General features: G+C 35.1%; 3 protein-coding genes across 11 annotated transcripts in view; 2 read left to right on the plus strand and 1 right to left on the minus strand.

Annotated features, from left to right (window-relative positions):
• The first annotated feature begins 2106 nt into the window (after nucleotides 1–2106).
• Nucleotides 2107–4481, plus strand: LOC117164436 (cytoplasmic dynein 2 intermediate chain 2). The gene is made up of 9 exons (XM_033347479.2): nucleotides 2107–2342; nucleotides 2423–2507; nucleotides 2571–2783; nucleotides 2850–3084; nucleotides 3168–3369; nucleotides 3442–3641; nucleotides 3714–3856; nucleotides 3931–4133; nucleotides 4251–4481. Exons 1-9 carry the CDS (start codon nucleotides 2284–2286, stop codon nucleotides 4318–4320), a joined length of 1410 nt encoding a protein of 469 aa, XP_033203370.2. The 5' UTR covers nucleotides 2107–2283; the 3' UTR covers nucleotides 4321–4481.
• Nucleotides 4482–4917: 436 nt separating this feature from the next.
• LOC117164426 (uncharacterized) lies at nucleotides 4918–21539 on the minus strand. 3 transcript variants are annotated; one of them, XR_013060139.1, is made up of 3 exons: nucleotides 20656–21539; nucleotides 6088–19623; nucleotides 4918–5495 (listed from the first exon to the last, which is right to left on the minus strand). XR_013060139.1 is itself a non-coding variant. In XM_033347454.2 (2 exons), exon 2 carries the CDS (start codon nucleotides 19566–19568, stop codon nucleotides 19164–19166), a length of 405 nt encoding a protein of 134 aa, XP_033203345.1. In that variant the 5' UTR covers nucleotides 19569–19623; nucleotides 20656–21539; the 3' UTR covers nucleotides 4918–19163. The 3 variants fall into 3 exon arrangements, 1 of the variants encoding a protein (XP_033203345.1); XR_013060140.1 differs by having other exon boundaries at nucleotides 4918–5257; nucleotides 5348–19623; XM_033347454.2 differs by having other exon boundaries at nucleotides 4918–19623.
• Nucleotides 21540–22669: 1130 nt separating this feature from the next.
• mura (ring finger protein murashka) overlaps nucleotides 22670–27416 on the plus strand; it is a 46364-nt gene continuing 41617 nt past the window's right edge. For all 7 annotated transcript variants that reach the window (XR_013060252.1, XM_076625176.1, XM_076625177.1 and 4 more), the window contains exon 1: nucleotides 22670–23009. The gene's annotated coding sequence lies outside the window, so the exon portion shown is untranslated. The remainder of the gene's footprint in view (nucleotides 23010–27416) is intronic.

The following is a 27416-nucleotide window of genomic DNA, read 5'->3' on the forward strand; positions in this document are numbered from 1 at the left end:
TAACGAAGCTCCCTTGAGTAAACAACTATATTAAAAAAGGAAATAAAAGTGAGCAGCAGGCTGGTGCCGGTTTTGGCGCTCTCTAAAACGCCTGAACCGATGATCATATTCCAGATAACCTGGTTAACCCCTCTAGCCCGTTATTATAATATTTGCCAAGCCAAAACATAGTAATTGCTTATTTGCTCGAGCCCAATTACCACAGCCTCCATATACATCCATGAATTTTTCGTACTACGTGACGAGCAAGATATCTATAGAGCTCGTCTTTATTATTCATTTTAGATGTCTACATCACACTATCGTAATATCTGTATGCTTGCGTGTGTCTTCTTTCTAAAATCTTTAAATATCTGTATTTCTACTTTTCAGTTACTTCCCGTTGGTAATCTTATCGTAATCATAAATTATAATTTTTTATGAACGAATAAAAGATTATATCGTATAAGTTTCAATAATCTATAAACGTAAACACATGTATCTCTATATTTACATCGTTCTAAATTTAATTTTGTTAAGCGCGTGATCTTCAATGTACTCACTTAAAGATGATAAATGTATCAACGCATTATAGAAATAGATAAAATAACGTAAAGATTATGGAATCGAATGAACAAATAGTAGTAGTTTTATCTATATTTCATTGCTAACACAATGAGAACCGTAACAATTAACTATTACTAATAATATAATGTTATTTCTCATATAAATAATTTACTTTATCTTATTTTATTACACGATAAAATTGAATTCGTAGTTTCAAATACGTACTTTACTAGCCGCGCTCGTGTCGCTACCAACATCGCGTACTCCTACCTTATTGACTGTCAACGTTATAGCAGTTCTGTTTTAGCCGTCGCTTCATATCGAAAATACGTTCCCTGTTAATTGATCGCGCCTGATCAAATTCACGGAATTCATCAACCAATTGATCGAACTCGAGTATGATCAAATATCGTATCAAGTATGGATCTCTTCGTCTAATACAACATATATATCTGTCCCTGTTGTTCAGTATCGTTATCCTTGCCGCACAGTAGCGTTCTCGTTGTGCAGCACGGTACATATATCTGTCTTTGTCGTACATAAATGCGCTCCTTGTCTATGACTAAATCATGTGCTACCATCAATTGAAGACAGAAGATGGTAACACATAGCTTACGTTTGAACAAGGAGGTAAATGTCTTGTGTAAGGAGCGCAATACCGTGCGACAAGGACGGAGATACAAGCGGCGCTAGACAGAGAGGACGACACTGTGCGACAAGGACAGATATACAAGCGGTACTAGACAGAAAGGGCGATAACGTGTGAACTACTTCATATAAATCTATGCTATTCTAAATCGCGGCGACAGACTGTCGCGCGATTACCATTTTTGATGGTGCTACCACAAGCCGCTTTTATGCACCAAGCTTCGAAGTATTTATTGCAGATAAAACCGGTATGTTCAATAAAAAAGACTCCTGGTATGGCTTTGTTCGTTTCAAATATGTAAAGGAACCATACGCGATGAATAATACATTTTTATCCTACAGTTCTTTGACTAACATATTGTTGCAGTACGGGAGGACGTTCATGCAAATTTTTATTCGACTGTCTCGAAGTGCAACTTAATGCAATTGCAAAGAACCAGAATAAGCGCAGACCTTTAGAAGAAATACGTATTTACCTGTTGAGGTATTTTTACAGATTGATACTAGAGAAAGGTTCTGAACGAACCATGAGCGACATTCGAGTGTCCGACTATAACGATCCGCAATAAAATAATAATACGCTTAGTTTAAGGAAAGAAGGAAAGATGTGCTTTGTCATAGGTTTTGAAAAGATATCTTTAAATTACGGTAATCTATCTATACATTGAATCTTTATATGTTGCATTTAGAAATTATTATGGTATTGCAGTTGATTCACGTAGAGAACCAAAACAGTCGTGATTGTTGATCGCATGTATCTAAAATCACATGTATATGTATAAAATGTTACATACATACATACAATGTTACAAGCCGGTTAGTAATATTTTAATTGTTCCTTAGATGGCAATTTTAATTTGCTTCTTTACCGCCTATGCATCAATTTTTATTTGTAATAGTTGCATTCAGATGGCGCTATGATATCCATCAGCTGATTCACATTTGTAAATTCACACGTATGCTCTCTACTGAATGTTTTTATTTTCTCTTGGATCTTATAAAATACTTAGTAATTTAATAAACAACTTCATACACTATTTAAAATACTAACTTTGCAACAACATAATATTTCTAACAATATACATAATAATGTTCACTAATCGTTCACTCGAAGCAGTGAGTTTCAACTCACAATTATCTACTACGAAGTACGTGCCTAAAATTTCGTATTCTTTCATTTATATGATCAAAATTTTTTTATTCGTTTTAATTGTTTAATATTTGGCAGATCGCATCAATCTACGAACGTTCAAACAACAGAAATTGTTTATAATCAGAATCCCGTGCAAACCGTCGAAACAAGAACTGTCGAGGTATTTGTAAACATATCTTAAAAATATGGCTAAATTTGATTTTAATATTTTTGCATTGTTTAGACTCAAACTATAATCGAAGAGAAGAAGAAGCCAGAAGTGAACTATGAAAGACTGGCCCAATTTTTAAATAGAGTTACGCCTTGTATATTGGAAGCATTAGATGAATCTTATGGAACCAATGCATTTGAAGATTATGAACCAAAAATTGATGAAGATTTACTGACAAGCACACAGCTTCTGCAAAAAATTCATAGCACTGAATCTGATTCTCAGGCATTTGTTGTCTTTTATAGTTATTAATTTCTTTCATTCCCTTGTGTTATTTAATAATATTTTTAGATGAAAGTAAGTGATATGAGTTGGAGTATTGGAGGAGGAACATTGGCAGTTTCTTTTGGTATTCCTTACCATGAAACATGGTGTGACCATCTATCTAAAATGCAATTGTATAATCAAACAAAGGAGGGTAGTTTCACAGATAATCCAAATAAAACACTGGAAACAAATGCCTGTATAACAACGTTGGCTTATCATCCAACTGAACCATCCATTATAGCTGCTGGTTTATTCAATGGTAGTTTACTTAATTGTAAAATTTCTAGAAAAAACATGTTATTTATAAGCTAAGAACTAATTGTAAATATTATTTATACCAAGGTGATGTTCTTGTATGGAACTTAAGAGACAATGTATCAGTGGCACCAACAACAATTTGTACCCATGGGGATTGTGTGTCCCAAGTGTACTGGAAAGCAAGAACTATAAATGATGTGTCCTTGCTTGTGAGCTCCAGCAAAGATGGATATATTTTCATCCACAAGATGATGGCCAATTTTACAGTTGCCCGTGAATATAAACGGTAATTATTTTAATACTATCAACAAGTTTTTACAAACATTTATTTATAATCACATATGTTGTATGTTTTTAGACTGAAATTAACCAAAGAATATAATCCAATAGAAAACTCAAGGCCACGTAGCGCAGGTGGCACACGTGAACGCGCTATGGAATCCGGATTATGTATTACTGCCTTCGATTTTTCGTCCAGAGATCCCATATTTTTTATCGTGGGTACCTTATGCGGTGGAATATACAAATGTAGCTTAGATCGTGTTGCTCCTATCGAAGGTATGGATTTTTCTAATAAATTCTTAAACTTTATTTTATTCTATGAAAGTAATAATCAATTTTTAATTTTAGATGATGAAACTCTAATGGATCCTGTGGTAGACGAGTATGAAAGGCACGAAGGTAGTATTACGTGCATTAAATGTTCCCCGATACGTAATCTTTTCGTCACTGCTGGCACTGACAAAGAAATTCGTATATATCACTTTGAAGAGGTAATAATTTTATCGTTAGAGTTTATTTTTGTACTTTGAACGCCATAACAGATTAAAACCTTTATATAATCTAGCATACGAACTTGACGTCGATTTCTTGTGAAAATACAATCGTGGGTTTAGCATGGATGCTCGGGAATCAAGACATATTCGCAACTTATGGTGCTGGCTCGGAGATTAGACTGTATAACGTCACTGGTGGAAAATCTGTGACAAATATAAATTTTGAGACCACTGATAGGCAAAACACTAGCTGCTTACGTGTGAATTTAAGAAAGTAAGCATTCGTAGTACATATACATATGTATGTGTAAATTTGAAGTATGCATCAATAATATATGATTTGTAATAATATGTAATTTGCATTATATTGTTTGTAATACTTGTTTTATAGAAATATGGTAGCCATTGGTGACACACAAGGAACTATAGAAATTTGGAAAATCCCAAGGCAATTATTGTAAAGATATTAAATAATATGCATTATAAAATTGCTTTTTTATGTATTCATTGTATTATCAATGTTATTATCTTGTAATCCATATAAAAACATGTATATATTTATTGTGTAACAGCATATATTACTTTTATAATAAAAGGCAGTCACGCACGCACACGTTTTCAATATACACTGTTCTATTTTCGACTTCCTCTTCCTAATAAATATAATAACATGCAACAAAATTAGGCACGATATTAATAGCATATGATTACTACATCAGATATTCTATGATTTAAATAGCTTAACATGTATTTTAAACTAGACTTCGTTGAGTAAAAATAACTTGACAAATTTATTGCGAAAATGTATGAAAGAAGCAATAATGCCACGATTATGTCCGATTATGAGTTAATATTTAAGACGGCAGCAATTCAAAACACAACGAAACTAAAATATTTTAATTTGCAGATTTAATCATAAAGTGTATCAAATATAATGCAGTTTTTTAAATTCTCGTATAAATTTACTCTTTTTCTATTTATGCTATAGTAACATTTTTCGATAATTTATGGGGAAATTTACGATTGTAAATTGGAGTAAATAAATGAATACTTCCACATTATATAAACATATATTTATTAATACTATATAACAACCAAATAAATACTTGAATTCGCTCGACAATTTATTTCATAATTATTTACGTTTCTTTTAAGTTCCATTACCTTTTATCTTGCTGATTCATCCAAATATCTGATGTCACAACTACCTGTAACCATGAACTTTCAAAACCTGCCTAAGTCAACACGACTAAGTACAAACTGTGCGTAATCGTGTAAATCTTCTTATTTGTATCTTTCATATGGAAAAATAAAAGACATGAATCATTTTGGTACGTAAGTTCAAAGTATGTATACACAATCAGATTTAAAAATATCTGACATAGGAGAAAGAGTATGCTATAATAAAAAAATTAAGTGAAGAAAATAAAAAATAATCATGTTTCACTACAAAGAAAGAAACATCAATTCGGCTAAGTAAATACTAACAAATATAATTCCTCTTGCCTGTATCTTCAATGGGCTATCTTGTTTCATTTAAATTCTTGTCATTTTGTAGCTTCATTAGATAGAAATGTAGAAATTAGATAAATAGAAAGAATGTCACACAGAGAAGTAGAACAAACTTGATTTGTATCTGAAAATTATATCGGAATCAAATTTCTTATTTTTAAGACGTCTTGTTCATAAAATGACTTATAATTCTTTCGTATTTTACATATGTACAACAAATTTAAATTATGAAATCTCTATTAAGTGCTCATAGATTGTAATTGCTCAGGTTATGATTAATTTTTGGTGAGTCATCGAGATATAGCAAAATGCACAGTAACAAATTTAAAACTACTAGATCTTACATTTAGATATGAATTTATACTATTTCGTTTCTATTGCATATCACGTAGAGATACGTCTTATGACTAATTTCCCAAGAAGTTGAATCATATAAATAAGTATATAACTCTCTGTTTAGAAGTAGTAAAGCGCTTAAGGATTATTTCAACACATTTATTTCATAATGAAATGTATGACGAAGAAACCAAAGAAATCGTAAAACTTATTTGCTTTTCTATTGATACGTGACACACTTAGACTTCCTGAACGTTCTATAGCGGATCTCTTCCATGACCTTCTTCGATATTTATGCAAATACGTTGAACAATACTTTACCGGATGCTATAATTAAAATATAATTAATCTACAAACATTATGTTAATGGATATACATACCCAACACAGTTATAAATCCAAGTAAAATCCAACAACATTGCAATAAAATAAAAAACAAACTGCTAATAAATGTTTTCATCCATACTTTTAGGGGATTTTCCTGAAAAGTATGGCATTTTCTCCTGAAAATAACGGTTTTTAATTTTCGTTCTGAAAAGAACGGTTTTTAATTTTCGTTCTAAAAAGAACGGTTTTTAATTTTCGTTCTGAAAAGAACGGTTTTTAATTTTCGTTCTGAAAAGAACGGTTTTTAATTTTCGTTCTGAAAAGAACGGTTTTTAATTTTCGTTCTGAAAAGAACGGTTTTAAATGTTCCTCCTAAAAAGGATTTTCTTAAATTTTCATCCTGAAAAGGACGGATTGTTTGTCGATGTTTAGTTTATCCGAGAAATAGTTACTCCATGAATGAAACGTTTGCGGGCCCTGAAAAGGGCCCTAAAGAAAAAAGAATATTAAAGAGGAAATGTGGACGGGATATGCGCAATGTGTGTATAGTATAAGGTATTAGAATAGGATTAGTAATATTATCGTCGAAGAGTATTGGAGAACAAAGCTGAGCGCTTCTTTGCTGCATACACTTTCGGCCGGTAGTTCTTCGTCATTATCAAAAGGAAAGGACGATGAAAGCGAAAGAAATTAAGGGGAAAAAATAGAAAAGAAAAGAATAGGTAGAAAAAAAGACAGGATTGTCTACGATACCAGGAAACGTTAAAAATTTTCTCTTGTTGCTCTATTTCTGTTCTTCTGATTTTTTTTCTTTCGAAGGAGCAGATCCATTCATACGATAGATGGAGATCAAAGAAGCTTCAATTCGTGGCATGTTTTTGTATACACGTGTGTATGTATATATTCGTCTTCCGAAGTCTGGTAAAACAGTATATAGGTTTTCGGTTACTGAAAAAATTTTCAGACGTTCCGTCACTTGTCAGCTTGTTTCCTCGTTCATTTCAATGTATCTTCACATTCATTCTCTCGAAGGTTCTCGCACTTTTGCGTTTACTCTCGTTAACATATACCGCGTGATATACAGATAGTAGCGGTGGTAGTAATAAATGTGCGTCCAGTGTTCATTCAATTCGAATTTTACACACGTGACTCACATAAGCGCGCATTTTTTCTGACGTTAAACCCTTAGTTCTGCTTCTTTCATTTTCTTCTTATGTACATATGTGTGTATATGAATGAACTATATGCATGTATATGTATGTATGCTTCTGTGTGTGTAGTGTGTATGCCTGTATTTGTGCTGCATTGAAATACTTTTCAAATAAAGTCAATTCTGACTTTTATCTCACGAATCCCCTCAGAAATTTCTGCTTCAAAACTTTCTACAAAAAAGATCCTCACATCAAATCCTTGTCTCTAGACGGAAGAGGATTCAAGAATCTTTTTCTTTTTCTTTTTCTTCTTCTGTTTTTAGATCTTCTCGGCTTGATCTTGACCTTCCTCGACGACTATTGCACACCAACACTTTCAATTCCACGTGTACATTTTGCTTTGTCTCTTGATATCATCTGCATTCATTACTGTCCTCTGTAAACTTGCCTTGCGTTGATACTTCCTTACTTTTATCCTCAATCATTCTTTCCACTCGCACTGTTTCTCACGCATACTCTTCACTGGTTGTATACATTGATTTTTTTGGCGCTTTTTGTTCTCAAAAAGACATTTTTTCTGATGGTTTTTTAGAAATCCTCTTACATTCGCTCCAATCTCGTTCAAATCCACTTTCTCGCTTCTTCTTCATCAATAATAATCAATCTTGAAAGACTATTATAGTTCCCCTTTTACTCGTGATTAATCTTCCATTTCATAATGCTGCTACCTACGCTTCTTCTTCTTCTTCTTCTTCTTCTTCTTCTTCTTCTTCTTCTTCTTCTTCTCTCTATCATTTTATTATCGTCGACAACCTTTTCCTTTTTTATCTTCTTCGTACTTCCTCCTTCTCCTCCTCCTCTTCCATTGGTCACGCGTCTACCACATTTTCTTCGAAAAAAAACGCGTGTATACATACTCGAATAACAGTACCAAAACTACGATATATAAATGATTACGCTTTAGATACGACTTGGATATATATTCCTTCGTCATATTGTTCTCCAAGTACTTACTGGCTATCTGTTTCAGTTTCTCTTAGCTTTCCTGGAGGATCAATCATTATATTATCATCATCGCCGTTCACAATAATCATCTCGCTGTGTCGTAGCTGGTCCATCGCTCTAGCAATGAAACCACGAGATGTTTCTTTCTCTGATAAGAGAAAAAACGGCAAAAAATAATTGTTCCTCTGTCGAACCTCATAGTGGACGATTATTAATTATTTATTATATCATCGAAAAAATTTCGAGTCTTTTCTTTACCTGCACGAGAACCTGCCTCTCGTTTAGGTAGTATCCTAGTGTTTTCTTCTTCTGTTGCCTCGTTACAAATAACAGCCCTGGTTTTCACGTCGGACGCGCAAACACGAGACGATTGTTTCGCCAAGGAAACAACGGGATGCGCGTCGAAAGGTGGCCAATCGATAATCCTTATCTATTCTGGTCGATCGCGCAATCGTTAAGTTTCCCGTTATCCCCTTGCCACGATTTTATTTCTTTCTTGTTTCTTCTTCTTGGTCCTCTCTCGATCTTCATCTTTTACTTTCATTCGTTCGAAGAAATAAAAATTCGACAGGAGTTGCGTCCAGTCGAGATTCTCTCTCCTCTTTGGTATAATATATACCATGGTGCGTATGATTTGTTGGTAAATCGTACACGCCATTTTGAGAAAAATCGGCGATTTATTGTGAACCGGAATGTACTTTTCTTTATGATTCTTCTTACTTTTTAAATATGAAAGTGACCAAGTTAATAAGCCCATCTGTTGGAATGATAAAGAAATCTCGTTCCTGCGCGTAACGACGCCGTTCATTTTACTTCTTGTTGCCACCATTCTTCTTCTTCTTCTTCTTCTTCTTCTTCTTCCTCTTCGTCTTCATTGCTTTATTCTTCTCTATAAGCTTGAGGCCGCAAAAAAGATTCATATGTATATCGATCAGACGATAACTCGAAACGTGCGTTCGAAAATATGCTGCAGCCATATTGTATCCCAAAAATGAACCTCTCTTTCTTCTTCTGCTTCATCTCAGTCGTTTTTTTTTTTTTTTACATAACAAAATATTCTCTTTCACGCGCTCGCCATGGCTCGCACGATCGAATTTCGCTTCACACATTTATATACAATTGCTTGCGGATCTTATCTTTTTTCCCTTTCTTTCGCCTAGATCCGCTTTTCTTTTTCATCGATCGGTCTTCCTCCAAAAAAACTTGTTATTCGCGAAACGGTCACTCTTATTACGATATTTTTATAATACAGTGTTTCTTATGTATGCGCACGATTCGAATCTTAAACGTACTGCTTCTGCGTGTTTTACGTACAATAATAGATATATATATATTATATAACCTCTATTTTCTTATGTACCCTAAAACTTGACAGCAAATTGCATCGTGTCCGCGACGGAGTTTTATTAAAGAGACACGAATGGGAAATTCCATGATTTCATCATTTTATACATCGTTATCTTACGTCGTTTCTATCCCTGCATCGTTCATACGACTCTCATCCATCTTTTGTTTCTTAACTTCGTTTAATCTTATCGTCTTGTATCGCAGAAATCGCGACTCGGTAAAGTTTACTTATACCTATATAATTTACTGTCTAACGATAAACTCGTCGCCACTATTTCGTTGGGAAACGACAGAACAAAAGTTCTGATCTTCTGTGTTTTTTTTGTTTTTTGTATAATCTTACCGGACTCGCGAAGCTTATACTCTCGAAGACGACAGGTTGATAATCGATATAGTTCATCGATTTTTCGCTTCTTTTCTTTTTTATGCTTGTAGCACTTTCTTTTTTTTTTTCTAGATTCAAAATATATCTTTTAATGCTGTTATCAAGAAGATGAATTCGAAAAAAGGTAACACGAGAGAATCTTAGATTTCTCGTGAACACGAATGAACAAAGACCTGTCGTTCCTTAAGTACAAGCTTCCTCGAATGGATAGCGCCCTTTGGTGCACCGTACAAGTCTACCTCGTTCGCTTTAGCTTTTTTTTTTTAAATACTTCTACAGTTTCATTCGGTTTAAAGCAGACCAGAGTTTCGTAGAACAATGCTCTGTACAGCGATGCTCGGTTGTAAAATTGTAAGCTTACGAAAGGACAAAAAAAAAGAAAAAAAGAAGGTAAGAGAAATCATTCGAAGAAGAAATGCCACATGGTTTGTAGGACGCAACTCTTAAAAGGAGGAGAAACATCTGCGCGATAAAGAAAGGTCATTTTCGTTAGACCTTCTTTATTCTTATATGATTTCTAAGCATAAAAATTTTGGAAAAAGAAAGGAAAAAATCAAAATCCTCCTTCTTCAAAAATTTAGATCGCTTGTAAATTTCATTCAAAACATGATAGAGAGACTGCTGCATAATTTGCATAACGATAACTCAGCTATAAGAGCAGCTGTCACTACATCAAATTACTTAAATTTTTATAATAAACTAAAACAATACTGATCATAGTACAGCTGTAAAACGCATTAAAATAAAAAAAGGCAGTCAATCGATTAAACAACATCAAATTATAATACATAGAATCAATCTACTCTTACAGTTAAAATTTACTGGTAGTTACGGTGGTGATCTGAGCAGCATGGAAACTAGGTCTACGACTCAAGATGGCCGCCGATCAAACATGGAATGGACATCTAGTAGTCCCGTTAATTTAGCAATTGACTAGATTCGAAACGTATCTATACGAGCAGCATACAATTTTATTTCCTATGCAGGAAATTTTTATCTTGCAAAATTTCAGAATTTACCGCGCAAACGTTACTCCCCTTGAAACAAAAAAGAGAAGAAAAAAACTAAAGTTACTTCGCACACCGGCTATACGTAGGAAAAATTATTGTCGCGCACGTGCGGGCGATGGCATGATTATCTTTCTAAATGCTTCTTTCTTCAAACTACACACACACGCGGTTATATGCTAATATGTGTGTGTTGCTTTGCTTTCTCCTTAGTATCGACCGCACAATGACGCACGAATCGCTCTGCACGTGCGAGAAATCGAGAGAAGTTAAACGGACGCGTTCTTCCAGCTAAATTCTTTTTATGATTTTTTCATCGTTTCTTCTCTTATTCGTTTTACGAATCGTTCGAATGCTTGTAACAATAAACGATGTTCGCGTTGACAACGCACAGGATAAAACGCGTCCGTTTCTTTTCTTCTTCAAGAGCGAGAGTCTCTCCCTCCTGTTTCGTATATAATATATTTAATATATATATTTTTATATTTATTCTGTCTCGCACGTTCTTAAACTCACACAATTTTTCTTTTGGCACGCTCGCATACACGCACACACTTGCATTCTAGCTCTTTCTCACGGTATCACCGACGCACACATACTTTCTGAAAACACGCTCAAGGTATATATCAAGGTACATGGTCGAATCTCGATTCGCTAAAATAGTCAGTGCGTTTTTCCTTTACTCGCCGCCATTGCGACCAATCCGTTTCCCCTACTATTTAATAGTATAGCCGCACGTCAGAACGATACTGATACTTGTTCTATCATAATACGTAATAATTTCATGCTATTTGTTTTGCGTCGTTTATACCAATTTCCTGAAATAAGATACGAGAGAAGAAAGAAAAAGAAAGAACAAGGTTATATATGTTTTGTAGTCAGGCATCGCGCTGACGTACGGCTGGACTTTCACGAGCAGCAGCAGGAAGAAGGATAAAAAATATTGTCATCGACAGGCTCGTCAGAGATGCGTTATGGAATTTACACGAGTAAACAATCGATAGATTACGAGAAACTTCTCCTTGCTACCGTAGGTAAAAATCGTACTCTCCTTAACAATGGTCTAGCTCTTCGAAAATGTCTTTTTTTTCGATCGATATATAAATACGTGTCGTAGAATCACGCAGTTAATGTGATCTTTATTTCTTTTCTTTCGTTATCATTCGGTGACATCGAAGAGAGTGTCGCCTCGAATTCGATACAACTCTATTCGAATGCAAAGCGACACTTAACCTACCAATCCTTTACTATCGAACAGCGAATGAAAATGATTGATGTCGAATGATTTCCACGTGATTCTACGACCACTAGATTCCCTTGGTATCGAAATAAAACGAAAAGAAAGTGTTTCTTTCGCAAGAACGGTTGAGATCAAAGCGCACGCCTCGAATTTTGACGATTCTTTCAACGAGAATGATGTAAAAATTGTAAATGAAACACGAACAATCCCCGAATACGATATATGTACGAAGTTGAAACGAAAGAGAAAAGGAGGAACGATTTAGATCAGAATAATAACATCGATTGATTTACCGACTAAAATCATGCATGTGTTTAAAATATATTGATTCAAATATATAGTCATTGATCATGGCGCTTCAAAAAGACAGAGCTTTCTTTCATTTTTCTCCCTCTCTCTCCCTTTTTTCTTCCTATCTCTGGTTTTTCATCACACCTCTCAACTTAATTCTAAATTTAAGGCTTAATTAATTAATCGACATAGTGTTTCGTGTGGCTGTGTTTTGTGTCCCTGTATAATGATCAGTGCTTCGTATGAAATCGATGAGCTGTTGATTTTTCACTCTCTTGCATAAAAGATCAATTTTTTAAAACGATATTACATCGTATATTGGTAAACGATGTCGCGCTTCGAACTCACCTCGTGACAAAATACTTTTGAGATTAAAACGATTCGATGCGCGACACACTTCATCGTTCGTTTTTCTTATTGTTTGACGTTGTCGTTCGAAGACGTTGGTTCCATTTTGTTTTCTTTTATATGTTTCTTCTTTAATTATTCCGATAAGCGGGTTCATTCTCATTTTTTCCCCTCGATTCATTGTTTTAGTTACGAATTTTCTTTTTTAAGAATGGTTCGCCGGTATTCTTTCCCTAACGAGAAGTAGTACGGATATGCAAAAATTCGTATCGATTCATTTTTTTCGTCTGCTCTTTAACATCACTTTCGCACGTGAGAATTTTTCAGATACACATGACAAAAAGAAAGAAGAGAACTCTAAAACATGAATAGAAAAAGATCTTTCCATGTACGGACATAAAATTTCACCCTAAACCAAAAACATACGCACACCCATGGGAACGAATTACTTCTAAAGCTACATAGAACAAAGTAAATCATGAACCGTGGAAATAGAATAAGTAGCAAGCGATTGATATGTTCTTCCTGAAGTCATTAACCTAAAATTACACAGACTTGTAATTTAAAAAAAAAAAAAGAAAAGAAAAAGAAAAGAGAAAAAGAGCACAGCTTTATTAATCTGATTAAAACTTAATTTTTAAAAAAGAAAAATATGGAAAAAAGAAGAAAAATGTAACATTCATTTTTCGGAAAGTAACCAATTATTTGCCTAATGAATCAATAATATTTAAATATATACCCGTTGAACGCGCAAAAGAACCTTCTGAAGAAACCACAACCAGAATTACGTAAGAATTCGCTATTTAGCTGGAAAAAGAAAAGAAAAAATAAACGAAATTTGGATCGGAAGAATCCGGATGAGTGCTTCTCCTCGTTATGTGTCACTGAAGAATCTAATAACACATCGAAGAGACGGTTTTCATGGAAGCTCAAAAGCTAATTTACACATCCAGAAAAGATATAACACACCTAGTCCGATGCAATGACGAATCAAAAAAATATTTCTTTCAAGAAACTGATCAAAGGAACGAACAAATATACCATTTCGACACGTTTCCTTTTTCTATACAATAATTATACTTTTTCCTTCCCATAACGTTTAGTGTCTCTACATTAGAGTTATGCGAAATTAAAGTAGAATTAGAATTATTAGTTACGGTTAACCCCTTTCCTTTTTCCAAAAGAGACCAGCAAAAGAAATTATTCAAAAGATATAAAGATATACACGTGTATAGATTGAAACAGGACATGCGAGGGCACGTAGCCATTTTCTACGTGCATTCGTATGTCACATGATGTTCGTCGACGGATGCATCACGGTGTATATGGGAAGTTAATGATGCCACTCGCGTGAACATATAAGGAATGACGGTCGTCTACTTCCTACAAAACTTTTGCTCGTGAATATTCATTGCAAAGTTTTTTTAGTAACCTAATAGTACGATATATACAGAAACCGAATTTCATAGAAGATTCCTGGAAAAATAAGGATAATTAGAGATAAACTGTTAACCTAAATTGGTCCAACTCAAGCTCCCTTTTTGCACAAATCTCGTTAGATATATATCTGGAGGTACTATTTTATCCTTACAAATAAGTATAATAAGACTATAATGTCTTTGACATTAAAATTATTAGCTATAACCTAACTCAAGAAACAGACTCCTAAAATTTTCACTAAGAGTGGTATCTTCTGCAACTTGTTTTACAAAATGAACACGTGATACATCCATGAAGCATTCACGAGAATCTTAATTTTGTCTTATTGATTATTCTTCGATTTTTCGTGTAACACGCGACGAACGATTTTGTACGTTACAATATCACAATAAATGCCGGTCGAGAATGGATCGTCTCGTATTATTCGTGTTGTTATCAACATTTCTTGCCCTACTTTTACCATTTGTCATAAAAATGAAAACGAATTGAAAACGAAAAATAAAAAAACGCTTGCAACTTCTTTTCGTTTAAACTGTACGTTTTAAATTCATCGCGTAGAAAATATTCGCGTAAACCTCAAACGGAAAGAAGCGTATCTAGCTACGTTCTCGCGTCTCTCCGACCGGAAACGCGTTCGAACATAAAATTCCCGCCCGACCTCGATCCCATTTTTCGAAACGACCCAAGTTCTCGTTGGCTCTTATAATTAGAACTACTAGCTATATCCTCATCTTAAAGTCACGAAGGTGGATTACGACACACAAGATGGACGTACTCGAAAGAGTTCCTAAATAATATTAATTTCTTTGCTCTTGTCACGAAAACATTGCACCCTACATTTTAATTTCTTCATTACTTTTCTATTTCCCTTTTTGCATTATGCTTTCGAGCATTGTTTTGTTTTACTCTTATTTGTGTTCCACGATCGCGCATACGTACATCGCTAATTACTAAGTTTTTTGGATAATTAATAGCAGTAAGTCGGAGTGCGCGGCAAACCCCGCATTTTATGACAAAGAAAAACATGTTCCTTCTCCCACTTATGTTCTCTTATCCTCCCGACTTGATATACAACTCGCACACAGTGTGTATGTGTGTTTCATATTTCTCTCGTTTCGGCATTTGCGTTTTTCTCTCTCGAAAAAGGCGGTAATTATCTTGTTTTCGTATATTCATCGTACTTGCACGTTCCTTAAATTATCCCACCTTATCGTTTAATCATATACATATAATATATAATATATATATAATATATATATATGTATGTGTGTGTGTATATATATATATGTTGATCAATTACCAATTAAAAATTAGTAGTACCTATAGAGTCATCATCACAGCTAATTTCTTATCATCTTTTAAATTAATATTATTGGTTGATTATTCACTTTGTAATTCGTGCCCTTTTTTCTTTGGCGTCGCTTCTTTTCTCGGACGCCGTTTCTTCCTCTTTCATATATTTTCTCTCACTTTTACCACGCAATAGCGCCCTTTCTTCTTCCACTACATTTCGTTCGCCTTAAAGATCGCTTGAACCGAGTCTGGCAACCTTCAACTGTTTACTTTTTTTTTTACGTTTTCTGTATTTTTTTTTTTGTTTCACTTTTGCACATACTGACTATTTTTTGCACTTCTCCGAGACTCGAGCAGGTAATTACGCATATTGCTGTTACTTAAAGTTTCAAACTCTTTTTAAGCCTTTTGCTCTCAATCGGAACGGAACAAAACGCCGTTATTACCGAGATATTTCGATTAATTTACCCTTTATGTATATGAGATATACATAATGCACATCGTCCGTCTGCATTCTGTTTCGCCGTATGTACACTAATCCCTCCCATTTTTTTTTTTCTTTTTTTACAGTACATTTACAGATGTTGCTTGAAATTTACAACTTCTTTATCAGCCCTCGTCTGTCTATTTACACCATTCACAAACGATGCGCGTCTGTGCAATAATCCTCGTATGCTCAAAGCGGGATGATGATTCGATCGATCTCTCACAGGACGGCAGTGCTTAATTCGTTTTACTTCACGTCCAATGAGGTCTTAAGAAAAACTCGTACCGAATTTGAAAATTTTCCATTCGAATCCTGGCACGTATTTACAATTAACTTTCAAATACCACACCTAATATAATTATACATATACAATTTAAAGCCGATTAATAAAATAATAATCACTGGACAAATACTGAAATCTCCTAGTAGTTTGAGACAGATCGTTGTACTTCCTCCTTCGAATCAAAAACACCAAACGAACGTGGAGGAGCATTTCTTTCAGCGAAGACCCTCGATAGAAACCCATTTACTTAAAAAATCTGGAACTTATGCGTATATTGTTAATAACAAAACTATGTATGCGATAAAGATCCTATCTCTGTATTTTAAATTGTTTTTTCATCTGACCAATTGCGACAATTCCTCTTCCGTCGAGAGCAGAAACTATTTAGCAACAAGTATGGCGACCATCGTTTATCTTCAAGCTCTTATCTTATCACACATGTGCTATCATAAAAAAACTATTTTTCTCTATGGAAACTTAGACGAACAGAAATTTGAAACTGCCAAAGAACCTTGAACAAATACGATTTCTAAGAAAGGGAGACGAATTCAAAGAAACTAATCTAACTAAATAATCGAATTCTTATGAAAGTAAGAGGAATAAAGACGGATGTTGATTAATATAATTCTTTCCTTCCCTTTTTCTCGGAACTGCAACTCCCTTTCGCTTTCTGCGAACCGCCACACAGCGACGATTCCCAAAAAGGAAAAGAGAACGAATCGAGATAGTGTTCATTGAGTATCGTTAGTAAATTCGAAAACCCATGAAACTCTTCTCGATTTTACATCAAAATTTCTGTCAATCATTCCGTGAGACATACCGCTGTTAGATGCTATAGATACGATTAAAAATTTGTTTTGCCTTACGAGACTACGAAGATGGAGAAAGTAATTGAAAGTTCGAGATTGCACATTTTTGCCATCTTTTCTCTCTTTCTCTCTCACTCCTTCACGCAAGATATATACATTCACACGCATGGATTCACTCAGTAGCTTTTTCTTGAGATCTGCATGTACATATACCGAAACCTATCTTCGTAATTCACCTTAAAAATTAAACTTATGAAAGAAGAAAGAAAGTAATTACCAAAGAAAAAATGAAACTAACGTAATTTAAGAAAAGAAAAAAAAAAAGAAAAAATAGTGCCTTCTTTTAGATAAAAAGAAAAAAACGTATTAGTTAAAACACCACTTCAAATAATTTGGTCAGTCTACTTGATTAAATATATGATCGTATTTTAGGTAAAAAAAAAAAAAAAATAAAAAGAAAGAAAAATGCAAGAAAAATTAAAAATTATTGTTACTATCTTTGTCATGTAACGAGTGCAACGTTAGAAAGAAAAAAATCATTTATAACAGTATAAAATTAGCAAAAATTTTACTTTTGAAATATATATGTTTAGAACTGAACCAAAAAATTTTGTTAACTCATAATTTCAGTATTAAATAATAAACAATATCCAATTCCAAATTTAAATAAAATCACTTTATAATGAAATCTTATGACAAGCTTCTGACCACATTTTTTATATTAGATAAAAATTAAATTTGTCACTTAAAGAAAACCTTCATAAAAATTTTGTTAACTTAAGCAGAAGCATTGCTTAATCTCGAATTTACTGAAAAATGGAGAACAAAAACTAATAAACATTCATCAAGCATATATCAGATTATTTTCACTATCGTTCATTCACACAATTTAATCCCATTTTTTCATTGATGAATTATGGGATCTCATCTGTATGCACGCTGGAAACACGTCACTTAAATCTTATGTAATGCTTTGCAGAACTATTGCAAAGCTGCAAAACGAGTAAGGATACCTTCGATAGTAAAAGAAGATAAATAGAAACCAACAAATTTTGCTCTGGTAAATCTTTCAAGGATAATTTGATTATGTCCTTATGATTCATTGAACATTGGATTCTACCAAAACTATTGACAACTTAACTGAACCTGGGAGGCAAGCAGTTACATAGGAATAATAATTAGTCTGATATACACTTAATCGATACTTAGGTTTATGCTAAAGAGCAGTAGATGAATATATATAATACTTAAAGTTTACCACTTATGTTGTAAATATAAAGTATCTTTCAATGAGGGAAAAAAGCAATTAGCATACATCTTGTGTAAAGATTTAAATAACTATTTTGGAAAGAATTCCGGGTTGCAATTGAAAAAAGAATAAAACATACTGTCAATAATCAACAGTGCTAGGATGTAGCAATTTTGATTTAAACAAAAAAAAAAAAAGAAAAATAAAGAATATATAGCTATTGTTTTTAAAAATAGCTAATGCAGCTTTGCCTATGTCTTCGTACCATTTCGTCAAACAGATAATATAATAGTGTTTATGTATTTGTGTATGTGTATGCGTCTCTGCAAGTTAATCATATATAATAATAATCTAAAATACATACGTTTATATCTTCATAGACGGCGCATAATAGAATTGTTACAAGTTACCATATACTTGAATCATGGTTCACGGCAGACGCACCTGCGTCTTTCATACTCAATGTTTATATGTTTTGTATAGTTTTAAACAACGAATCCTGGTTTGTTTTTTCTTCATCTCCTCAGCATCTGATACCATGAAACTGAAGACGCTGGTGCCCTGTTTTTCTTGTTGCAATATTAATCGCGTATCGTTCTTAAGAGATTGTGTTATCGCGCAGTTATAAACACTTCTGTTTTTTTGTTTGTTATGTTTAAAACGAACAGCTTGACATCACATACAAGAGAAAAAATACATCCTTAAATTCAAGAGTAGGGGAACGATAATATCGTACCTGTCTCTTTGCTTTTAGGAGCTGGTAACCGTTTTTAGCGGTTTGTTGGTCTTTAGGTATCAGGCTTGGACGTTTAGTATCATCTTCAGATGCTTTGAAATATCGCAACTCCTGTCGGATTGTTGACAACTGCTCATCAGTCTCGTAGTCCAATGGCTCGGTGGTTTCGGAAGGCTCGCAGGAGATGGCGGTTCAGAAAACTTTGCACCCGCATAGAAACTGTTTGTTGGACTGCCGCGCGGACTGTAATCACATCGCAACGGCGAAGTTCTCGAACCCTTTGACAAACCGTGTGGGCTGCAGGTTAGTCTGCCGGTTGAATTTCTGCCATGAGATCTTCCACTGTTGTGGAAAAATGTTGACGATTTGATTGCACTTGAACGGTGATGATATCGTTCCACACCGACATTCGGCGAACCCTGCCGGTCTACTTTGTTCTTCAATTTTGGTACCGAATTCGTCATGGCTTCTTTATAATACTTTCGTCCTTTCTATCACTCACGAAGTCAACCAACCCGTCTACAAAATTAATTACACTTTTAGCTTTCTAACACTTCAAAAAATGTTATTAATCGTGAATTCGATATTTTTAACATTTATCAGCATATGATTACGTCAACATGCAGTGTTTTGAAAAGAAGATAAGAAAATATTTGATTTTATTTTATGGCAAAACAATTTGGCATGCGTCATTCGAAGATATTAAAATTTCATCACCAAGCAATATGAAACATGTTTTACTCAAATTCAATACGCAACTGCTATAAGTCTGACCCCATACTGATCGATGATAAAAGTAACATACATAAAACACAACACTGTTTAACTCCTTGTCTTACCATTTTTTGTGTAAAAAAATATATTTCTGTACATATACATTGACATCAGATGATTACTGTCTCAATGTCATATTTAAAATAAAACTGAAATATTATATACTGAATTTGTACAATTCTATAAATTAGACTTGTAGTTTGGAATTAAAATTAGGGTTAAAATTAACACGTTCTGCGCCGGTTCTGGACTTTCCGTTCGAACTATTTTGGTTCTAAAAGGAAACAAAAATATCAAACATTTTCTGACAATATCTGACGCTAAATTATGATGTGTATACATTACGATATTCTATATATTAGGCTTTTTTCTTTAATAAAAATTTTATGAAAAATTTATTTACTAAATATATAATATAATAAACACATTGCTTGTGTGATTCCACATAATATATCGATAATAAAATTGACGCGGCACAAAGTATCTTAAACTTCGATATAAATACAGTTTCCTTTCATTGTATATAGCTTGTTAACCTACGCTACGAATGTGACTCGACATTATTGTAAGCCAAGAAGTTGTTACAAAAGTTGATTTTATTATTATTGTTATAATAAATAAAGATATATATAACAAATATAAATATATGTAAATATAACAAATATAAAAAAGTAAATAACAAGAAAATAAAATCAAACACATTGCATTGAAATTACAACAGCAAACATAGAAGGGGGCGAAGAGTAATTAATTTTGGAGTTATATCAAAAGACTTACCATACGATGTCCGCGGGCTACTTTCTAAAGATGCAACCAAGTTTTCGGCGGTCTTTATATTCAATGAATTTTCTAACTGCGCAATAATCTCGGGATTCAGGGCAAAAGGGAAGGGGGAATAAATGGTGGGGTACCCTACGAACCTCCTTCTGAGCACAATGCTACCTCGCCTCTTTTACTTCGAGTTCTCTCGCAGTCCTCCCTATTCGTGTATTTTGCGAATTTGACCACATTCGGTGACCGTTGGTCACCTCTGCTTACACTTTTTTTCTTCCTCACCAAATAAAAATCACACGCGTCGCTGCCCGGAATTCTCACTCACTCACTCTTTCTCTCTCTTCCTTCCTCTCTTTCTCTCCCTCTCTCTCACACTCTCACTTCCTTTTTTTAACGTAGCTGGAGAGGCACAAGATGGCGGACACGAGTTGTTTGTTTTCGCTATTCCGCACGGATTTTTCACAATACGATCACCGTTCGACAGCGAAATTCTACGTATTCGTACCTTCGCAACGCGCATGCGCATGTACACATATGTTCGTAAAACATGAAATTAACTTTTATCAGCAATATCTCGTACGTTCTGCATATGTCGCGCACTCAAACCACGTTTATTCTATTTTAAAAACTGATATTTCATCATATCCGTGTTCAGCAACGCTTGTTAAATTTCTGCCTCTCTTTTTACGATTTTTTTTCTTTCCTCTCTCTCCCTTTGTCTCACTTTTAAGCTCATATTTATCATTTCGTCAATTCACACCAAACACTCGCTGAAACCGGATGTGTACTGCGTTAGAACTCGTAAACTATGTGCTCGTAAGCACGATCCTTCTCCCGTTCTCTCTCTTATCTTTATGAAGATACGAGCGAAACTTAAGGATTATGAATATCCCCCACCAGTCGTCTGGACCAATATTTTATAGCGTCACGTGATCTCATCTATCCAATCGCGTGGTTTCTGTCTCGGGTTGTTTCGGCTTTTTTCGTATGAGTCATTGGGTTCCCTTTGAAATCTTTACAAAATTAAAAATTAAAAGCCCTCTTAACATTAAAAATATCTATGAATTTTTTGAAGTCGGATACTATTAGCGTTTGGCATATTTTATATTGAAATTACTAAATAAACTAATTTGTATATAACGATCGGAAGGTAGGGCATGCCGATTGGTGGAATACAGCGAAACACGACCACGACAGCTCATGATACTGAATTTAAGGAATGATTTTACACCCTTTATTGTTTCTCTCTTTGTTTATCAGATCATCTTTAGCAAAGATGAATGGAAAATCACAAAATGTAACGTTCTACACCTTGAAACGTTCGGAAAAATACTTAAAGAAACACATAGGGAAAGGTGTACATAAAAAAGTGGATGATAATGTCAGTAACTACAGTTTCAAACCATTTCTCCACAACTTACGCTTATGATTTGAATTTTTTAAAAATTATAGTAGAATTTAAAAGTAATGTTAAATAATGCAAAATCCTTAAATTGCAATGTCTTTCTATACATGTATGTAATCTCAAAAAATGAAAAATACATGTAGTCTTTAGATGGAATCCGATGGAATCTGAAGTAAGTTATAAAACATTACGACGCAAGAACTGAAGGAGAAATAGTCTATAGAGGTGGATGGTGCGGAAAGCGATTAGCGTGTTCTCCCACCGTAGACATGTTTTTAAACTTACCAAAGTCTACATGTATCTGTACACATTTGTATACACTGACAGCACGCTTATACAAAGTGCAAATGCTCAAACATTAAGGAAAAAAAAGCAAACTTATTTTTATAATATTAATGGAAATTTGTTGTGAATTATTGGTCAAAGTTTCAAAGATAAGCGGTATTAAATGAAAAGAGAAAATAGAATAAAATTATCATGAATTAGAATGCGACGAAACTATGCTACTTAGTCGAGTCTTTTCTCTGTCGATATTGATGGATAACAACGCGACCACTATGAGGCAAGCAAGTGGTGCCGCCATTAACCTACGGCGAAATAAGCGAAGTTCGTGAAAGCGTTTGACTTGACGTCAGTGGCCAAGAACGCTGATAATCTTACGACGTAGATATTGCTACGCGGAATATCATACAATATTTTTGGTGGTTTACGGGCGAGATTAATTAAACATATGAACGTATTTGGTGGTTTATGGTTTAACATACGGCCTCGAGAATATCAGTAGGCCCATAATGGGCGGGGTCGTGGCTTGGGTCGAGTGAGAGACATGGAGCGACCTCAGTGTTCTCAGTGGTGAGCTGCACGGCCATCGCCGACCGTCGGTTTCGCCTAGCGCAACCAACGTACTCTGCTATGACATCGCTCTGAAAATCCCAGATTATCCCAGTAAAAGGTAGGAGTTTTCCCTCCGAAATTTGGATGCGCGCTGTCTCTCTCTATTTCTCTCGCTCGCTCGACCCCTGTCTTTATTTCACCCCCGGACGGTGTGCTGTTCCCAGACATTTCCCATTGCTTTTTCGTAGATTTCCCAAATGCGTTTCTCCGATGACTGAATACACATACATATATATAATTTTTCTTAACTTTCCCTATCCGAAAAATTTTTCTGTAGCAGTCCACCGTGATAATCCTCCCCCTTTAGATTTCCTTTCGCGTTATCCTTTCTACGTCTCCCACCATTCGATATACGCATTTGCCCAGCGTTCTTTGTTCGCTCGGTTTCGTATTTGGCTTTCATTGTGGTATACCACCTTCAATTTTCAATAAGTGCCCTTCGTAAACAGAGGATGCACACAAAGCGTGGAAACGTGTCCCTTACGTGCACATGGAAAGATAATTAATATATGTATAATATATTAATATATATATATAAATATATACATATAATTATACATATGAAACTATGTATAGATATATATATTACGTTTGTTTGCACTGATATGCACCTATGATATAAATTTTTTCAATTTTTCTGCCATTACGTCCCTCCATGTTTAATCCACCTTCTTTTTCCTTTATCCCGTTCATATTCAGATATGTGTATATATTAACATGCTACATGTATGATCATACCGAACGTGTATCTGTACACATGGGACGCAAGTTTGTTTGTATATGTGCGTATATCACTTATACGTGAAAGTACGAGTACGTAGCAAAAGCTTTCTTCTTAAATTTCTTAAACTGAGCTTCGCTGTTTCGTTATACTTGCGCAACATAGCCATGGTACGTTGTACCCCATATACGTACCTTTATTGCTAATAAGTACAGATCAGAAAGCGACAGGCGCATCGTCAAAACTGGAGAACGTATAGAAACGAAATCTTTTCTTATTATTGCATCTCTATGTATTATAGTTACAAAAATTGTTATGATTATCATCGATTTCTCATAGGAAACTGCCTGTCTTTTGAATTTAAACGCATGTGACATGCAATTGATTATTCGCTTAGTTTATATGTACATATGAAGCAACACTAGTTTTCCATGCATAGTTGATAGTGAAACTTCGTAGCTTCGACCAATATACGCACGTATAATGATACAATATAACAATACCAACATCATAATAATGACGCTTTCTTCATTCATGTGTTTTTAACAAAAACGCGAAATCAAATTGCAATTTTCTCGTTACATTAAACGAACTTTACCGAGAAACGAATATATTTAAAACTTTTTAATTTTCATGACAACATGTAGATATATGTAAAAATTAAAGTGCGTTTTCTTCGTTTACTCAGATGGCCAAAAGTTATAAGCAACAATCATGATTTTCTTACTGTTCCGTAAGGTCCGCTCATAAATGCATAGGATTTTGCAACATTTCTTCTAACAGATTCTACTCATACATGAAACTTGGTACGTTGGTGACTGAAATATATTACATGCAATTACAATTTTATTAATTTCAGTGTTAAATAATATATTTTTTCTATAATAAATAAAACTAGGATACTAAAATAAATAGTTAGATGTTAACCTAAAAATTATTTTACACGTCATATCCTATCGAACATTGTCGCGCGGTATATTTAAAGCATCGTAAAACCGATGATAATTTAGACATATGGATATCTTCTGCGGCCAGCTTATTTGATTATAGTCCAATATAAATTTACTGCGTGAAGAACATCATTCCCTGTAGCTACGCGGCTAACTCTATACTTATACAAGCTTTTAAACATCGGATAAAAGTTCCCTGAAAAATAGGTTTCTAGAAGCGAGAGAAAAAAAGCTTCAATGAAAATTTATAAGCATTCTACAGTGAATACTTCTTCAGTAATGTTCCACAAGAAATTACAAGTGAATAATTGAATATGTCAAGACAGATATTAATTCGAATAAGAGATATATGTATGTTCGAATGATATATGTATATAACAATTCACAGGTGAAGATTAGAAAACGTCTCCAATTCATGTCTAGCTCATTTCTATTTGTTCTGTTTATCATTTGCACAGTAATTTCTGAATCATCAATCCCCGTAGAGAGTTGACACCGACAGAGACCCGATTTCGTCAGGATGAAAGACCCAGATTTCGCGAGGACGGGGCGGACCCGCAGTATGGGAACCGTATCGACGATAACACGGGCCGTCGCGTCGTGGCATTAGGGCTACGGCGTTCTCTCAAGTTCTCGTGTCAACACATTCCCGACGCCCACGATGAGTGACGCATGCGCCCTAGACGCCTGAGTCGCTCTTCTTCCGTTCCTTACTGGCGTTCGTCCCTCTCCGTACTCTTTCTCGCTGATTCATTTGCTGGTTCTTTCGGTTTCTCTCACAACGTGCACACAAAGATCCTCTCATCCTATTCCTTGGATACGCCCCTACTTTTTGTACCGAACTCCCCTTCCCTTTCGCCACCAAGTTTGGCCGCTACGAAATTCCTAATTCGGCGAGGGTGCATAGACAATGCAGGTCGTTAAAATAATTTCTGACTTTAAAGGATTCTTCGAAAGGCGAAGTTGATGAAAGTACAAGAACGAAAATTGTATCTGAACTAATATTCCCTGTGTACAGTAGCCCCTACGTCGACCCTTTGATATGTACGCCCCTAGCAGGCGCGTAAACCTAATCGTTCTTCCCCCACCAAATCGAGTTGAACGTTGTCGAATCCCCTCCTCTTCCGCTCCCACTGCACACACCAATTTTCCAATTGATAAGGGTGCACAGTTGATACAGACTAACCCTATCCCTCCATCCTTTCTTTCGTTGTCAATCCCTCTTTATTTCTTCACTGGCTCCTGGTCTGTTTGGTGCCTTCGTTGAAAGGTTAACATCGCTGCGCCGAGATAACGTTCGTTTGTTTTTCGAAAACACCGTCGCAGTCTGTACCGCAACTTGTTTCAACAACAAAGAGAGAGAAAGAGAGAGAGAGAGAGAGAGAGAGAGAGAACGAAGATTATGCTCACGGAGAGCGTGAGAATTGTAGCGGGAAATTCAAAAGAGGCACATAACCTCGCTTTTTTATTCATCGAGAAATTACAGTCGAGAAAATTCAAGTTGGATATCGAACGGAGATCTGGGTAAAAGCAGGAGGGGAAACTTGTTCCTAGTGAGCAACCGAGTCGTACGTTACGTAAAATTAACAATCATGTTCCGAAACTCACTTTCCCGTCTGGGATTTCGGGAGAGGGAAGTTGATGGCATGAGAATGTTACGAGGTAACGCTGGGTAGCCCCAAACACAGAGCCAGTAGTATGTACTCTGACCGCACAATGCTGTCCTTTAACGGAGAAATGATTTTTCCTACCGATCAAAAAGTCGGACAGAGAGCGTGCAACTTCTTCCCAGTCATAGTCGTTTTCGTTTCGTATCGCGTAACGGGAGGGACAGATCTCTCCTCGACCAACTCTTATAAAACACTTATGTAGAATAAGTTGAGCTTTGACTCGATGCGTGACGTGTATGACAGCTGTAGCGCGGCGTTGCCACGTGTTGACTTTGGCTTAACCTAAGCGACCAACTCGCTAGCCAAGCATGTGCATTCTGATTATCTTACGTTCAAGTATTGTTATAATATAACTGTTATGACACAGGCAAATGTGAATTTGCCTTAAAGGCAAGGTGAAGATGTTGCACAGTAAAAACGTAGCGCAACTTCGTCGATATTATGCAATGTTATAAGGTTGGAGTAACAATTTATTCGTTCTACGTTTTTCGCGCTTCTTACATGAAAATAACCTATCTCGACTTAACCTATCAATTTACAATCTCGAAACTTTTTTCTTTACAATTTCCAATATATATTCTGTTCTTATTGCGTGTATTATTTCGTTTCCCATAATGGTTGAATTGAAAGGCTTTCTATGAATTTACATGAGTGGCCAGCATTCGTGTTTCACGAGGGATATCCAACCTTGTGGAAAATGTTCGCTCCATGTTCAAGTACTAGAACTTTGGCGTGTTTACTTACACGCTCAGGGCTGTGCCAGCGGGGACCCAACATGATCTTCAAGAACTGCGTGGGTGCGGCCTTTCCCTGGTCTCGAAAGAAGGGGGACCGGATTCTCTTTCCTTTTCTTTCTCTCTCTCTTGTTCGCTCGCTTGCTCAGTAGGTCCTATCTTTTTTTTTATTTGAAGGTCCCTTCATGCTCGCGGCTTTAGCATCAGCACTCCCTCGCTTTAGGGTCGTCCCTATCTTCCTTCCTCTCGACTACCCTTCACGATATTAAACCCTGTAGGACCCAGGGATGTACATACGTGTATCCATTCGCTATACGTGGATGAGTAATTTTTCCTTTTTTATTTTTATTCTTTCTTAACAAATCAACTGATGTATGATGTATCGATATG

This window comes from Bombus vancouverensis, chromosome 15, assembly GCF_051014615.1.
Source record: "Bombus vancouverensis nearcticus chromosome 15, iyBomVanc1_principal, whole genome shotgun sequence".
Taxonomy (NCBI): domain Eukaryota; kingdom Metazoa; phylum Arthropoda; class Insecta; order Hymenoptera; family Apidae; genus Bombus; species Bombus vancouverensis.